We start from the raw sequence: 18,446 nt of genomic DNA on the forward strand, positions 1-18,446 counted from the left end.
CAGCGTGCCTTTATTTTCTATTGAAGACTTCGATGTACTGCTATGATACAAACCTATTTTACATCATTGTACATTACATTTGTGTTAACAAAATCGTGCTGGAGTGATTCTGCAATACGTAAGCAGTACTGAAAGCCCGTACAATGTTTAGCAATTGTGAGTGGGGAAACAGACATTGCGTATAAAACAAGGTTCTTGAAGGGAACTCCCTTGATTCAAGTATGACCAACATATTTCGAAAAGGGAATGAAAAAAAAATCTAGTTTAAAACTCGATTTATTTGGTAGCAAATGATACAAAGCCATATAACACATACAACACGTTAATCTGCGTAAACATTTAAACGATTGTAAATAACCAATATTCTGTGCAGCACAGTTATCTGACCTGATTGTTTCATTCATTTCTGAAATTGTAAATCGCATCCTTAAAATGGCCATTACAAACCCTGTGTCATTTGAATTCTACACAAGCTTGCTAATACATTTATCACAGGAAACTTTATTTCTAGGTGGGAATATTATTGAATAGAACATTCATTTTGACATTAACAGAAATATTATGGAGGACGAAAATATCAATAAAAATGGAAATTGTATGGAGATTGTCACTATAAAGTGCGACTTCGTTGTACTTTTTTCCAAAGTGAAGAGCTGCGGTTTTTTTCCGTTGGAATTAATTTTGTGACGATGTAGTTGATGTATGATACGGTTTCCGTTGCTAGGCTATAACTCCAGTTTTGGAGATAATTCAACAAAAGTCTGCATAGATTATCACCACCAATCACATATTTAAAATTTAAAATAATAATAATAATAACCAAAGCGACCCCTTCTTCTTAATTATAAAAATAATTTCCAAACATTTTTCTGTCAAACCTTGCATCTTGCAAACGGTAAAATTGCCAAATACACGAATCAAAAATCATATGGTTATAGTTTTTATGGAAATTTGCGGCAATAAAATGAAATTGAAAGCTAGCGTTTTGAGATTTTTTTTCAATTTTCTCTTATTCTTTGCTTTCTCGTTATCCTTGTATCACTCTATTATAATTTAATGGTGAAAGAAATTTGCTTACATAGATATCCACAAAAACATCCATTCATGCTTGTACTTCATCCAAAATAAATAACAAATAAAAGTCAAAATGCATATTTCCTATTCGAAATATTCTGACGTCTGTAGTGGTTAAAGAAATGCAAACCTTGTCAGAAAGTCAATCTATCTATAGAAGTGGTGTTAACCTTGTCAGAAAGTCAATCTATCTATAGAAGTGGTGTTAACCTTGTCAGAGAGTCAATCTATCTATAGAAGTGGTGTTAACCTTGTCAGAAAGTCAATCTATCTATAGAAGTGGTGTTACCCTTGTCAGAAAGTCAACCTATCTATAGAAGTGGTGTTAACCTTGTCAGAGAGTCATTCTATCTATAGAAGTGGTGTTAACGTTGTCAGAGAGTCAATCTATCTATAGAAGTGGTGTTAACCTTGTCAGAAAGTCAATCTATCTATAGAAGTGGTGTTAACCTTGTCAGAAAGTCAATCTATCCATAGAAGTGGTGTTAACCTTGTCAGAAAGTCAATCTATCTATAGAAGTGGTGTTAACCTTGTCAGAAAGTCAATCTATCTATATAAGTGGTGTTAACCTTGTGAAGACTCAAATACTAAGAAATCAAACAAAAGTAGATGATATTGCGGTAAGATCAAATCTTGGGACTACTGAAGGCAGGCTAAATATCTGACAGATAACCATTCTTTTATAAAGCACAAAGTACAGTTGAAACACAGGATACAGTGGAGTCATTAACATGGTTATCAGGAGGTCTGTTCCCTCGGTGTATGGAGCTTTTGGCTCTGAATGTACCTGAGGTTTGTCGTTGTTTGAAAAACAAACTTCGACTTTTAATTGATATAAATACAAACAACATATTTCTTTCAATTTCTTGGATAACAAGAAGATTTTTAAGTGAAATGAATATTAATGTGAAGAATCGATTTTTGAGGCGCACTAAACTTTGATATACAAATTTAGTGAAACGGTTAGGTGCCTATGTTAAAACAGAAAAACTGCTATCTGCGACCTGGTTGTACCGCTGTTATTTGGTACCTGATGTGCTGATTGTTTTCTGCGGTAAAGGGCACAGATGATGATGAAGTAGACTTATGTTTGTGTATCATCAGTTAAAAGCAAACTTTTCTGTCCACAACCAAAAACGTCACATATATTCATGAACTACACAAGAAAACCACTTTGTACCATTGATTTCTAGATCAATATAAAAACCTTGGTTTTTATCACAATTTATAAAATTGTATCGATATACAGTTTTGATTTCTTGAATATCGTTCAAGTGCATTGATGCGCCAACAAACGTAGATTTTCTGAAAAAATCGTCTGTGGCATCTTACTCAGCACTGTCAAAAACATGACGTCTGTGGCATCTTACTCACCATTGTCAAAAACATGACGTCTGTGGCATCTTACTCACCATTGTCAAAAACATGACGAGTATGAGCGTGGCCTTGTCCAATCATCAGTATAGATATCTACATCACAAATTCATAATTGTTGATAAAAAAAGTAAATGATTACTATTAAATTGATAGGAATGTCTATGATTATCACAGTGCATGATACCTCAGCTGTAATTGGTCTCATTTTCATGTGACTTCAATGAATGTCGTTGATCTGAGGACGCCTCAACTTCATTATTCTTACAGCACTTGCTTTGTGACAACCTATCGTAATCAAATGTAGGCAAAAACGGTACGAATCTACACCATTTGTGTCTACGTAAGATAGGTGTTATTAGTGGCAGGTCGTAGATAGCAAGTGAACTGGCTGTCGTTTCCTCTGTTACGTCATTTCCATCTACAGATGCGGACAAAAGTTGACTTCGCCAGACAAGTATTCCCCTCTCTTCGTCCGTCCCTAATAACCAAGGCATAGCTCGTGTTAAAACCATTAACGACATCATCTAACAACGACAAATTAGTTCATTAAGTAAACAACAGCTGGTGGAATGTATTATAAAGTTTCTTCTGTAATTCTTAAAAAGTTAAATACATTATTTTGTATCAAAATCTAATTCTATAAATATGTTGTTGCATTTTTATATATTTTGTTTACGAATACACATAAATATTGATTTTCTACTACTCACATATTCAACTATTTAATAAACAGAAGATCTTCCATTAATAACTATGGGTATGCGATATTTCATCAAATTTAACTGACGAGATGGCAGACTTAATTTGATTATAATAACATACCTTCATAAAATGAGATATGAAATTTCAAATGGAGTGCTATATCTTAATTTTACCGAGCCTCTGGTGAGTTAAAAAGATAACATATTGTGACAAGTTTCAACAATTTAAATAAAAAAAAAATAATAAAACATGTGTTAATCAGGTATTATCGATTTGTTTGCTAAAAGTAGTGAGAAAAAAACGCGTTGTTGAAAATAAAAGTCTAAACTGGCGGTATTCTCACTCCACATCGCTGTATTTGGTGATGTCACATATAACTTCATGAGATTATGACGTCACATGAAAACAATAAAAATTTTGGCCAATCACAATTTCGTTAGGTCATATCAAACATGTGTCAAAGAAAAAAATGCTGATGAATGGGTAATGATGCTAATAAAAAAATACTTAAAGATACTTATCTGAAACTCGATTTTCTTCTTATTTTTACATACTTAACTTTGTCGTTTACTGATTCTGTACATACCTGGGACTGTATTGTCAAGGACGAACGCGAGCATGCCGCCTACAAACATGGCTGTACTCAACAGTACAGATATTGCCTGATCCAGCTCGTTTACTCCTGTTGTTAAAATATATCTTATTAGCACGAGCAGTTCTGTTGGTTACAAATGTCAATGAACAATACAAGCTACATGTAGTCATCAGGTTTCTTAGCTGGGTAAAGTGTCATTCTTCACAAAATATGTAATTTATTTAATTATAACAGTTAAAATAATCCATCCAGTAATGTTCATCTTTTTAACACAGAAGCATAAATCTACTAAAGTTTATCTTTTGTTTTAACACAGAAGCATAAATCTACTAAAGTTTATCTTTTGTTTTAACATAGAAGCATAAATCTACTAAAGTTTATCTTTTGTTTTAACATAGAAGCATAAATCTACTAAAGTTTATCTTTTGTTTTAACATAGAAGCATAAATCTACTAAAGTTTATCTTTTGTTTTAACATAGAAGCATAAATCTACTAAAGTTTATCTTTTGTTTTAACATAGAAGCATAAATCTACTAAAGTTTATCTTTTGTTTTAACATAGAAGCATAAATCTACTAAAGTTTATCTTTTGTTTTAACATAGAAGCATAAATCTACTAAAGTTTATCTTTTGTTTTAACATAGAAGCATAAATCTACTAAAGTTTATCTTTTGTTTTAACATAGAAGCATAAATCTACTAAAGTTTATCTTTTGTTTTAACACAGAAGCATAAATCTACTAAAGTTTATCTTTTGTTTTAACATAGAAGCATAAATCTACAAAAGTTTATCTTTTGTTTTAACATATAAATCTACTAAAGTTTATCTTTTGTTTTAACATAGAAGCATAAATCTACCAAAGTTTATCTTTTGTTTTAACATATAAATCTACTAAAGTTTATCTTTTGTTTTAACATAGAAGCATAAATCTATATATCTTTTGTTTTAACACAGAAGCATAAATCTACAAAAGTTTATCTTTTGTTTTAACATAGAAGCATAAATCTACTAAAGTTTATCTTTTGTTTTAACATAGAAGCATAAATCTACCAAAGTTTATCTTTTGTTTTAACATAGAAGCATAAATCTACTAAAGTTTATCTTTTGTTTTAACATAGAATAATATATTAACTAAAGTTTATCTTTTGTTTTAACACATACGAACATATTAACTAAAGTTTATTTACATTTTTAGAGAACATAAAACCCCATTCCTCTTTCCGTTTGAAATTATATTGCTCACCATATTGCAGTGTACAAAGTAATTATAATCGTGTCAAGTTGACTGTCATATAACTAGTTGTACCTGTGTTTATAACACCTGGATTGTCATTCAGGTATTTCGGCGCCATAAGCCCGATCAGAAGGGATGACCCAATAATACACAGATTACGTCCAGATGACAAGTCCACAAACTGTAAGTTCGACAATCCGACTGACGTCACCATACCAAAACTGATGACGACAATGCCACCTAAAACTGGGTCAGGGAGCATGACCAGGATCGCGCCAAATTTTCCGAACACACCACTTAGGAGGAAAATGATCCCTGCGGCAACAAAAGCCCCTCGACTGGCTACCTGTATAAAATTTAAGCAACTGGTATTTTATATGGTGCCATATTTGATGTTCTCTATGAGCCTCTGAGAATCAATTCATGTAGTATTTGACATATAATCGTGGTTAATGTTTATGCATCCGGGAAAAAAATGGTGGGATTTTCCATTTTCCCTGTCAACACATAACCTGTGTTGAAACTCTTTACTTTTAAACTTTGTATCCGTAAGCTGAAGTGTTCTTAATAAAAAGAAAATGAATTGATATATATTCCAGTGGGAAATATCGCAAATAAGCAATTGTGAAAATGTAACAGAAAATTTGATCATCGCCCAAAGTACGCAGAGGCGATTGCTTTCGGTTACAACTTTTCAGCTTTCTATATATCAATGCTATGTATTAAAAATCGTTTCTATGAAAATAAATGTTGAACGAAAATATAAGATATACACATCAGACGAAATTGAGTATCAAAATATGATATAAATATCGTCATAAGCCAACTTATTACACCAAGTAGATGTCGTCAAATGTTTTTAATGATATAACAAAATAAGGAGAATCTTAGCTATCGATCTATCGACTTATCGATCAGGAATCAGACTTACGTATGTCATTAGCACAGAGATGTGATTATCGATACCTTTGTGAAGCCGATAGCTCCAACATTTTGACTGTAGGATGTCGTGGCTCCCCCAGATCCAACCAATCCAGAAAGGATGCTACCGAACCCTTCTATAGCAATACCACGGTTGATGGCATGTGCTGGAGGAGGAGTGACCCCTGACACTCTGGCGCATGCGTAGTAGTCTCCCACTGATTCGATGATCGAAGTGACAGTAGCTGCCAACATGGCCATGAAGCTAGCGACACTGACGGTCGGTAATCCCCACTGACCTGTAATATCAATTCGTGTAAAAAAACAAGATTTAGTATAGAGATATTAAATCAATTAAACGGAATCTTACACGCTGCATTACATATAGTATATCCAGGTTTAGATGTACTGTGAGCATGATATCTTGGTACAGATGTACTTAACCAAGTACATTTTAGTTGTTATTCTAGTTGTGACCTGATAATCAATGGCTTGATATGTAAGATTTTTCTTCTGATCACGTACTTCAGATCTTTGAAATTTACATACAAAATCAGCAATATCATAAAAGTATTTATTCAACAAAAAAATATTGTATTTACATGGGTATGGAAAAAACAGCCACTCTGTAGAATACAGCACTTCAGTTCTCGCGTCAGTTCTCGCCCAGTATTCCGGAAGTGAACTGTTTGAGGATAATACGTCACTTCCTGTTAAGATGGCACACAAACTCCACGACAAACCTACGGCAAGTAAGACCTGAATTGATGAAGATGAAAATGTTTTATAAGGCTCATCTTGATGCAGCTAGCGAGCATTTTCTGGTCAAATCTTTTGACTTTGAGAGTGAGTTACTCGAGAAGGCAAACGGTAGTACTTTGTATAGAAAAATTATCGACAGTGCTTTCCAATAGACATGCAGCAACATTGTGTTTCGTACTTCGAAAGATGTCTCTGAATTTAATTGGATTTATTTTCTCGCCAATGTCACAAACATTCATATCTTATCGTTCATCTTTCCCGTTGTAAGAGATGGGATTGCGTTCTTGTACCATAAGAAGACCGTATGTTTTACACAATCACGATAGAATTTCTTGTCTTGAGATTTCAGATAATCATATGACTTCTTTATTATTATTTAAATTTCATTTCTGAGTCCGTAGGCGTTTTTCATCTTCATGTCCTTAAAACGTTCGTTTTGGGTAGACAATATCTCTCCGTTTATATGTAGAGTTTAAGAGATGTGTCATGAAATATATCAACCCATCGTATAATTCTATTTCGGATCAATGCAAAATTTTTACAGAGCAATTTCTGTATGTCTAGAATGTCTTAGAAATGATAATACATGTCACCTCTAAAATAAAACGTACCGGAAGTAACTTAAAGTATGGAAATTTAATCACGTGATACCCCTTCCGTCTGTTCCACGATGGCGTCGGAACGACAATATTACGTAGGTACAGGGAGAAGAGGAAGACCAGTGCGATAGTTCTGGAAGGAATAAGCAACATCTACAATTATATCGGATTTTTGTCTGCATTGAAATTGGTAAAGCTGTAGGGTCAGTTGTGACTTTAATGAGACTATAACAAAATAAATAAATAAATAAGAATTTCACTCTTCTTGAATGTCGTTGTTTATCAGTAAACAGGGATAAGATTTCTAGTACTGCAAGCTGACCCACAAAAGTCAAAGGACTATTCATTTTGCTTCTCAAATATTGTTTTTTTTTTCAAATAAAAGGGATTCTATATTTGTCTTATATTTCCACATTCTTAAGGAATCGACGCTGATACATATTGCCAATTATCCCAATCAGTGACAGATATTAATTGCTTACTCCTGGAAAACTCCTGAACTGATTTCAATGAAATTTGGCAGAAACCTTCCATACCATTTGCTTTACATGTAAAATGTAGTTCGCGTTATCCTACTTATAAACAACAATATTTCTGTGACGTGTTACAGGAACGACAGCATTGTAATGGATGACCGTTAAGGCCCTTAGCTCTCTTGTATAAAAGAGTGTTTAATTGGACATACTTTCAGTTGCAATTTTTGTCTATCTTGGCTACATCAGTCAGTTTGTTATGTTCTATACTCACAAGGCGGATATCCCCCATTGTTTCTCACAGAAACGGATAGCCACGTCAATCAACGACAAACCGACCAGGGTGATAGTAGGGACAATGGTGATTGGTCCAATATAATTTAGTAGGACACCCAGCAGTCCTGTACACCCAATCAGAACTTGTGTCACTGATGCCAGCATGATTCCACCCTGTATCTGCACATGACAGAAAGGCTAGTTTTGTATTGATCGTTTACAATGTCTAAACATGTTTATTATCATTCAGGTCATAACTGTTCGCTGTAAATATTGAAATGATGACACAATTTCCAGGTAGTATATCTTACTGAAAAATCATAGCAAAATATGAACAAAAGAAATAATTACACGAAGACTCATGAAAAAGTACACGGGAAATAAGACCAGGTGTTCCGGAAGGAAAATCGTCTTCAAGCTATAACATTACATATGATATCTGTCTGATTTAACCCCTCATATGAAATATTAATAAAGAAATATTGAAGCCAGACTATTCTTTCCAAAATATCAAAAGATAATTTCCGATAATCTGACATTGGATGCTCTGATTGACCGTTTTCATTTTTATACCATTTTACACCATGTGTAGTGAAAACTGGCCAGGTAGTTCTATGCCTCTTTTGGCTTTGCTGTAAAGCGCCCTCAAAAGTGAAGGGGTTGGGGGATATGGGTTATCTTCCCTGTTACGTTATCTATATTGATAAGGTTCTCCGACTACCCCGATTGAACTGAGATAGCTTTCAGGAAAGGCTGGGCCGTTTTCAGTACACGTTGTCAGTTATATACATGTAGGCTAAGATATATCACCCTTGGCAACTGTATGTCTACTTATTTTGTGTTTGCAGTAAAGACAGTATACAAGTGGATACCAAAGTGTTTTCAGTCTCACACACTTTCACCTGTAAGATGGTTAGAAAGAAGACGTCTTATATACATCCTTGTCTTATCCAACGTGTTTATATAGGATTTTATTGTTTACGGCAATAAAATACTGATAACACATGGCGAAGAAACAGCCATTTGAAGCGCTAACAAAATGACTGTTTACAGAGCGGTGATAATTTCTGAAGAGTCGGTATGTCACACATAATACATATACGGTATACATCATAACAAACTATACATATCAAAGATATGTGCAAGACAGGTCCCAAGAATCAATGATTACTAGATCTCCGTCCTATCCAGGAGAACTTACCTCCCGTATCCTTGACTGCCAGATCTCCTTCCTATCCAGAAGAACTTACCTCCCGTATCCTTGACTGCCAGATCTCCTTCCTATCCAGAAGAACTTACCTCCCGTATCCTCGACTGCCAGATCTCCGTCCTATCCAGAACTTACCTCCCGTATCCTCGACTGCCAGATCTCCTTCCTATCCAGGAGAACTTACCTCCCGTATCCTTGACTGCCAGATCTCCTTCCTATCCAGAAGAACTTATCTCCCGTATCCTCGACTGCCAGATCTCCGTCCTATCCAGAAGAACTTACCTCCCGTATCCTTGACTGCCAGATCTCCGTTCTATCCAGAAGAACTTACCTCCCGTATCCTCGACTGCCAGATCTCCGTCCTATCCAGAAGAACTTACCCCCCGTATCCTCGACTGCCAGATCTCCGTCCTATCCAGGAGAACTTACCTCCCGTATCCTTGACTGCCAGATCTCCTTCCTATCCAGAAGAACTTACCTCCCGTATCCTTGACTGCCAGATCTCCTTCCTATCCAGAAGAACTTACCTCCCGTATCCTCGACTGCCAGTTCTCCGTTCTATCCAGAAGAACTTACCTCCCGTATCCTCGACTACCAGATCTCCGTCCTATCCAGAAGAACTTACCTCCCGTATCCTTGACTGACAGATCTCCGTCCTATCCAGAACTTACCTCCCGTATCCTCGACTGCCAGATCTCCGTCCTATCCAAAAGAACTTACCTCCCGTATCCTTGACTGACAGATCTCCGTCCTATCCAGAAGAACTTACCTCCCGTATCCTCGACTGCCAGATCTCCGTCCTATCCAGGAGAACTTACCTCCCGTATCCTCGACTGCCAGATCTCCGTCCTATCCAGGAGAACTTACCTCCCGTATCCTCGACTGCCAGATCTCCGTCCTATCCAGGAGAACTTACCTCCCGTATCCTCGACTGCCAGATCTCCTTCCTATCCAGAAGAACTTACCTCCCGTATCCTTGACTGACAGATCTCCGTCCTATCCAGAACTTACCTCCCGTATCCTTGACTGCCAGATCTCCTTCCTATCCAGAAGAACTTACCTCCTATGACCAGATCTCCGTCCTATCCAGAACTTACCTCCCGTATCCTTGACTACCAGATCTCCGTCCTATCCAGAACTTACCTCCCGTATCCTCGACTGCCAGATCTCCGTCCTATCCAGGAGAACTTACCTCCCGTATCCTTGACTGCCAGATCTCCGTCCTATCCAGGAGAACTTACCTCCCGTATCCTCGACTGCCAGATCTCCGTCCTATCCAGAAGAACTTACCTCCCGTATCCTCGACTGCCAGATCTCCGTCCTATCCAGAACTTACCTCCCGTATCCTCGACTGCCAGATCTCCGTCCTATCCAGGAGAACTTACCTCCCGTATCCTTGACTGCCAGATCTCCTTCCTATCCAGAAGAACTTACCTCCCGTATCCTTGACTGCCAGATCTCCTTCCTATCCAGGAGAACTTACCTCCCGTATCCTCGACTGCCAGATCTCCTTCCTATCCAGGAGAACTTACCTCCCGTATCCTTGACTGCCAGATCTCCTTCCTATCCAGAAGAACTTACCTCCCGTATCCTCGACTGCCAGATCTCCGTCCTATCCAGAAGAACTTACCTCCCGTATCCTTGACTGACAGATCTCCGTCCTATCCAGGAGAACTTACCTCCCGTATCCTCGACTGCCAGATCTCCGTCCTATCCAGAAGAACTTACCTCCCGTATCCTCGACTGCCAGATCTCCGTCCTATCAAGGAGAACTTACCTCCCGTATCCTTGACAACCCGATCTCCGTCCTATCCAGGAGAACTTACCTCCCGTATCCTTGACTGCCAGATCTCCTTCCTATCCAGAAGAACTTACCCCCGTATCCTCGACTGCCAGATCTCCGTCCTATCCAGGAGAACTTACCTCCCGCATCCTTGACTGCCAGATCTCCTTCCTATCCAGAAGAACTTACCTCCCGTATCCTTGACTGACAGATCTCCGTTCTATCCAGAAGAACTTACCTCCCGTATCCTCGACTACCAGATCTCCGTCCTATCCAGAAGAACTTACCTCCCGTATCCTTGACTGACAGATCTCCGTCCTATCCAGAACTTACCTCCCGTATCCTCGACTGCCAGATCTCCGTCCTATCCAGAAGAACTTACCTCCCGTATCCTTGACTGACAGATCTCCGTCCTATCCAGAAGAACTTACCTCCCGTATCCTCGACTGCCAGATCTCCGTCCTATCCAGGAGAGCTTACCTCCCGTATCCTGGACTGCCAGATCTCCGTCCTATCCAGGAGAACTTACCTCCCGTATCCTCGACTGCCAGATCTCCGTCCTATCCAGGAGAACTTACCTCCCGTATCCTCGACTGCCAGATCTCCTTCCTATCCAGAAGAACTTACCTCCCGTATCCTTGACTGACAGATCTCCGTCCTATCCAGAACTTACCTCCCGTATCCTCGACTGCCAGATCTCCTTCCTATCCAGAAGAACTTACCTCCCGTATCCTTGACTGACAGATCTCCGTCCTATCCAGAACTTACCTCCCGTATCCTTGACTGACAGATCTCCGTCCTATCCAGAACTTACCTCCCGTATCCTCGACTGCCAGATCTCCGTCCTATCCAGAAGAACTTACCTCCCGTATCCTTGACTGCCAGATCTCCGTCCTATCCAGAACTTACCTCCCGTATCCTCGACTGCCAGATCTCCGTCCTATCCAGGAGAACTTACCTCCCGTATCCTCGACTGCCAGATCTCCGTCCTATCCAGGAGAACTTACCTCCCGTATCCTTGACTGCCAGATCTCCGTCCTATCCAGAAGAACTTACCTCCCGTATCCTCGACTGCCAGATCTCCGTCCTATCCAGGAGAACTTACCTCCCGTATCCTCGACTGCCAGATCTCCGTCCTATCCAGGAGAACTTACCTCCCGTATCCTCGACTGCCAGATCTCCGTCCTATCCAGGAGAACTTACCTCCCGTATCCTCGACTGCCAGATCTCCGTCCTATCCAGGAGAACTTACCTCCCGTATCCTTGACTGCCAGATCTCCGTCCTATCCAGAAGAACTTACCTCCCGTATCCTCGACTGATAGATCTCCGTCCTATCCAGGAGAACTTACCTCCCGTATCCTCGACTGCCAGATCTCCGTCCTATACAGGAGAACTTACCTCCCGTATCCTCGACTGCCAGATCTCCGTCCTATACAGGAGAACTTACCTCCCGTATCCTTGACTGCCAGATCTCCGTCCTATCCAGGAGAACTTACCTCCCGTATCCTCGACTGCCAGATCTCCGTCCTATCCAAAGAAGTATCGTTTAGGGTAGCATTCGACGCGCTTAAAATATCCGTAACTGGAAGACACAAAAACGCTACAGGTTGAAAGTTTTACAAGATGAATCTCTAAAAAGCTCAAAGTGATGTACTGTGCTGACTGTCTATGATACAGGTAAGTCCCAACAACACAAAGCTAGTCATACGTGTTTTCACTCTCGCACTATGTTGTATCATTAATCAGAAAAAGATGGATCTCTTCACTGTAGATACTGTACACTAGATACTAATTCAATTATAATCATCTAGAATGATAATATTTTCTGTCTACTGCACGAATATATATCTTACCGTGCGTGTTAAGATCAGGGCACTTCCATCTCTCGATCGTTAATAGGGCGGTGATGGCGGGAATAAACTTGTGACATCCGCCCTGGATGATAGGGAGTCTACAACATCATAAAACACAATATTGTAAAGGCAACAAAACAACATTAACCTCTCCAGCAATGCCTTCTGCTTAACACATTACACTGCTCTCTGTCGATATTTATGGCCACATTAACGAAAAGCAGGTTAATGGCTTGTTCATGTATATTAAGAGTGTGAACCAGTGACACAGGTATAAAATGAACCAGTGATACAGGTACAAAATGAACCAGTGACACAGGTACAAAATGAACCAGTGACACAGGTACAAAATGAACCAGTGACACAGGTACAATTACAAAATGAACCAGTGACACAGGTATAAAATGAACCAGTGATACAGGTACAAAATGAACCAGTGACACAGGTACAATTACAAAATAAACCAGTGACACAGGTACAATTACAAAATGAACCAGTGACACAGATACAAAATGAACCAGTGACACAGGTACAAAATGAACCAGTGACACCGGTACAAAATGAACAAGTGACTCAGGTACAAAATGAACCAGTGACACAGGTACAAAATGAACAAGTGACTCAGGTACAAAATGAACCAGTGACAGAGGTACAATTACAAAATGAACCAGTGACACAGGTACAATTACAAAATGAACCAGTGACACAGGTACAAAATGAACCAGTGACACAGGTACAAAATGAACCAGTGACACAGGTACAATTACAAAATGAACCAGTGACACAGGTACAAAATGAACCAGTGACACAGGTACAATTACAAAATGAACCAGTGACACAGGTACAAAATAAACCAGTGACAAAGGTACAAAATGAACCAGTGACACAGGTACAAAATGAACCAGTGACACAGGTACAAAATGAACCAGTGACACAGGTACAAAATGTACCAGTGACACAGGTACAATTACAAAATGAACCAGTGACACAGGTACAAAATGAACCAGTGACACAGGTACAAAATGAACCAGTGACACAGGTACAATTACAAAATGAACCAGTGACACAGGTACAAAATGAACCAGTGACACAGGTACAAAATGAACCAGTGACACAGGTACAATTACAAAATGAACCAGTGACACAGGTACAAAATGAACCAGTGACACAGGTACAAAATGAACCAGTGACACAGGTACAATTACAAAATGAACCAGTGACACAGGTACAATTACAAAATGAACCAGTGACACAGGTACAAAATGAACCAGTGACACAGGTACAAAATGAACCAGTGACACAGGTACAAAATGTACCAGTGACACAGGTACAATTACAAAATGAACCAGTGACACAGGTACAATTACAAAATGAACCAGTGACACAGATACGAAATGAACCAGTGACACAGGTACAATTACAAAATAAACCAGTGACACAGGTACAATTACAAAATAAACCAGTGACACAGGTACAAAATGAACCAGTGACACAGGTACAAAATGAACCAGTGACACAGGTACAAAATAAACCAGTGACACAGGTACAATTACAAAATGAACCAGTGACACAGGTACAAAATGAACCAGTGACACAGGTACAATTACAAAATGAACCAGTGACACAGGTACAAAATGAACCAGTGACACAGGTACAATTACAAAATGAACCAGTGACACAGGTACAATTACAAAATAAACCAGTGACACAGGTACAAAATGAACCAGTGACACAGGTACAATTACAAAATAAACCAGTGACACAGGTACAAAATGAACCAGTGACACAGGTACAATTACAAAATGAACCAGTGACACAGGTACAAAATGAACCAGTGACACAGGTACAATTACAAAATGAACCAGTGACACAGGTACAAAATGAACCAGTGACACAGGTACAAAATGAACCAGTGACACAGGTACAATTACAAAATGAACCAGTGACACAGGTACAAAATGAACCAGTGACACAGGTACAAAATGTACCAGTGACACAGGTACAATTACAAAATGAACCAGTGACACAGGTACAATTACAAAATGAACCAGTGACACAGGTGCAAAATGAACCAGTGACACAGGTACAAAATGTACCAGTGACACAGGTACAAAATAAACCAGTGACACAGGTACAAAATGTACCAGTGACACAGGTACAATTACAAAATGAACCAGTGACACAGGTACAATTACAAAATGAACCAGTGACACAGGTACAAAATGAACCAGTGACACAGGTACAAAATGAACCAGTGACACAGGTACAAAATGAACCAGTGACACAGGTACAAAATGAACCAGTGACACAGGTACAAAATGAACCAGTGACACAGGTACAAAATAAACCAGTGACACAGGTACAAAATGTACCAGTGACACAGGTACAATTACAAAATGAACCAGTGACACAGGTACAATTACAAAATGAACCAGTGACACAGGTACAAAATGAACCAGTGACACAGGTACAAAATAAACCAGTGACACAGGTACAATTACAAAATGAACCAGTGACACAGGTACAAAATAAACCAGTGACACAGGTACAAAATGAACCAGTGACACAGGTACAAAATGAACCAGTGACACAGGTACGAAATGAACCAGTGACACAGGTACAAAATGAACCAGTGACACAGGTACAAAATGAACCAGTGACACAGGTACAATTACAAAATGATCAAGTGACACAGGTACAAAATGAACCAGTGACACAGGTACAATTACAAAATGAACCAGTGAAACAGGTACAAAATGAACAAGTGACACAGGTACGAAATGAACCAGTGACACAGGTACAAAATGAATCAGTGACAAAGGTACAGAATGAACCAGTGACACAGGTACAAAATGAACCAGTGACACAGGTACACGCCAAGGAAATGATAGACAGAAAATAAAGGTAAATATGAGAAACACCTAGTTGTAAACATGGAGGATGATAATATACCTACCTGACCCCTACGACCACCTGTAGTATGGTACACACACCACACATGAAGAGGAAGGTCGACATTATCTCGGATTTCACCACCTGTAAGTCTCCGGCACAGATTTTGTCACTAACAATTAGAGGGATGGAGATGGTCGAACTGATAGATAGCAGCACTTGCTGTCAACAATAATCACAATGTTAAAATCAAACTAGAAATAAGCTTTATTTGTTTTACAACAAGTTTTACAATTTATACTAGTCACTTTTGTTGGCCCGGATGTAAGCGTGCCAGGGGTGTTATTTGTGAGAGGAAACCAGAATACGCATGTGGTCCCATTACCTTATCACGTCCGTTCCGGAAATCGAACTCCAGACGACTAGATGAAAAGCGAATACGTTACCACTGCGCCACCTGCCCACCAATGTTGATGATACATATATCGTACCTTTCCTGCTTTTGTTTGTTTTTTGTTTTGTGGGGTGAGGGTGTTTTTTTTTTTTTGTTTTGGGGGGTGAGGGTGTATTTTTTGTTTTGGGGAGGGGGTATTTTTGGAGGGGGTGGAGGGTGGGGGATGTATTTTAAACATACATTTTGTATACATTAAAGTTGCTCGATCACCTCTGTGTTTACCGTAATATGTGTATGACGCAAGAGAAAAATACCCAACCGTAAGTAGATATGTGGGATGATGGATTTTCTACCCCCAGGTATAGAAATTGGGTTCAGAACTTCGGAAAGCCTCTGTCCTGCCCCAAATTCCACACCCTCGGGTAGAAAGCGAAAGTCAATTACCCACAATGTTACATAAGGTTGACGCTATTATCCTTGGTCCTTTCTTTACTCAAGCTAAGGCTACAATCAAAGGTTGAATACTTTTCATTACTCCACATCCAGGCTTTAGACAGGCGATAAATGTTGTTAAAGATTTCAGTCGATGTGAAAATAACGGGGAAAATGTACAGCTCTCTGTCTATAAATAGCGATATAATGTGTTTCAGTTGTCGCAGTGGGCTGAGCTTTTAATTGACTGCTTCTTTCTTATTGCTGTAACAATGTGTATCTAGCGATGACGACGAGTTTGACAAATTGTTGTTAATTTTCATTTCATTTGAACCAGGATACAATTTGCTATGGTACATAAAAATGGAAATTCAATTTTTTCTATATCTTTTATAACTGTAAAACGGTAAAAAAACAAAAAAACAAAAAACAAAAAAAGATGTCGGGCATCTTTTAAAGTATCTGGTACTTAAACAAACCACAGGGAATCGACTAAAGACATTTTTCACAAACGTATCTTATTTTTGTCTCAAGATATTATTTTTGTATACGCTTAAAGGTCTCCCTCTTCACAGCCCTATGCGTACCGCGAGGAATAACTACCGATAGTTGCAGGTTATATGTACTGTTGCATGCGGACTGAAACGTGTGAAAAAAATATGTTTTACACGAACGTGTTGATGTGCACGTGTTTCTTGCATTGCTCACCACATAGCTTACGACTTACTACTACTACTTCATATATCCTGATTGCTGTACACGTGCTGGCAGCTGCCTTCCCTTTAACACCGTTGAGTGCAGCTGGTACATATATCAGTAATATCTACAAGTTAAGTATAAATAATAAGTTTAAGTGTGAATTACAGGAAAAGTGGCAGTTTGAATTTTAACATAAAATTTACCTGAAGGCCAAAAATGAAACACATATGAAACCCAGGAAGATCCTCAACACCATATTCCAGACCGATGTAGCGGGCCTGTCCTGTTTTCTTAGGCTGATGCAGTCCATTGGCGATTCTTGGGCCAGTTCCACATATACCTCCAACACTGGTGGAAGGATCGGACAGCTGGATATTACACTCGTCTGTGTAGTTATCGTCTGTACCACATGAAGACTTAGTGAAATTTGTTCGCTCAGTCATGCCTGTGCTATTTTTCCTGGATGTAGATGTAGAACTGGTGAACTTGACTTGGTTCAGGTCTGTCTGCTTGCCTTTCGGTTACAGTTGAACTGTCTGTTCACGTTTTCCTCTGGTCATCCTGTTGTCTAAATTACCACAATAATAACAGGGATGTTTATTCTGTCGCGGATGGACAAACATGTTGATTTTACGTGGTGGGTGAAAGCAAGTGTCAGGTAGATTTATATCGCCCACGGGAACAGGACAATTTTCTGTATAGGGGTGAAGGTCACGGCGGGAAATGTATGTAAATTTTCACATTCTTGCACTAGTGAATGTACAAGTTTATCAATAAATACACAAGGTCGAAAAAGGTACGGCCATACTGATACCTGTATGGTAAAACCGTTCTAGTATACACAACTAAACGTGACGGCCAATACACGGTGTAAACGTATATACGGTGTGTTGTCATAAAAAAATCAAAAATGTACGTGTAGACTATATATACTGTAAAGTAGTTTTTTATGAATTGTGAAAGGAAATTGAAGGTAATCCAAGCTATCAACATTGCTTGTTGTCCTGAAATTAACATATGAAACGGGTATTTGAAATCAAACCCTTGTTTTTATAATTTTAGCAGGTCTTGGCCTTTGTTTTCCGTGCTGAATTGTAAGGTTTGAGATTTGCTCTATACATGCTGTCTCAGATAACGTTCAGTATGTGTCTCGCCGGTTTATATTGTT

General features: G+C 38.8%; 1 protein-coding gene across 1 annotated transcript; it reads right to left on the minus strand.

Annotated features, from left to right (window-relative positions):
• Positions 1–290: 290 nt before the first annotated feature.
• On the minus strand, positions 291–17,874 carry LOC132561283 (solute carrier family 23 member 1-like). The gene is made up of 11 exons (XM_060226011.1): positions 17,482–17,874; positions 15,818–15,975; positions 12,862–12,959; positions 12,505–12,590; positions 8,013–8,194; positions 7,278–7,398; positions 6,507–6,663; positions 5,950–6,203; positions 5,056–5,329; positions 3,741–3,836; positions 291–2,930 (listed from the first exon to the last, which is right to left on the minus strand). Exons 1-11 carry the CDS (start codon positions 17,719–17,721, stop codon positions 2,638–2,640), a joined length of 1,959 nt encoding a protein of 652 aa, XP_060081994.1. The 5' UTR covers positions 17,722–17,874; the 3' UTR covers positions 291–2,637.
• Positions 17,875–18,446: the final 572 nt, after the last annotated feature.

The sequence above is a fragment of the Ylistrum balloti genome, unplaced genomic scaffold (genome assembly GCF_031769215.1).
Source record: "Ylistrum balloti isolate Yb309-2 unplaced genomic scaffold, AGI_CSIRO_Ybal_v1 Utg371186, whole genome shotgun sequence".
Classification (NCBI taxonomy): Eukaryota; Metazoa; Mollusca; class Bivalvia; order Pectinida; family Pectinidae; genus Ylistrum; species Ylistrum balloti.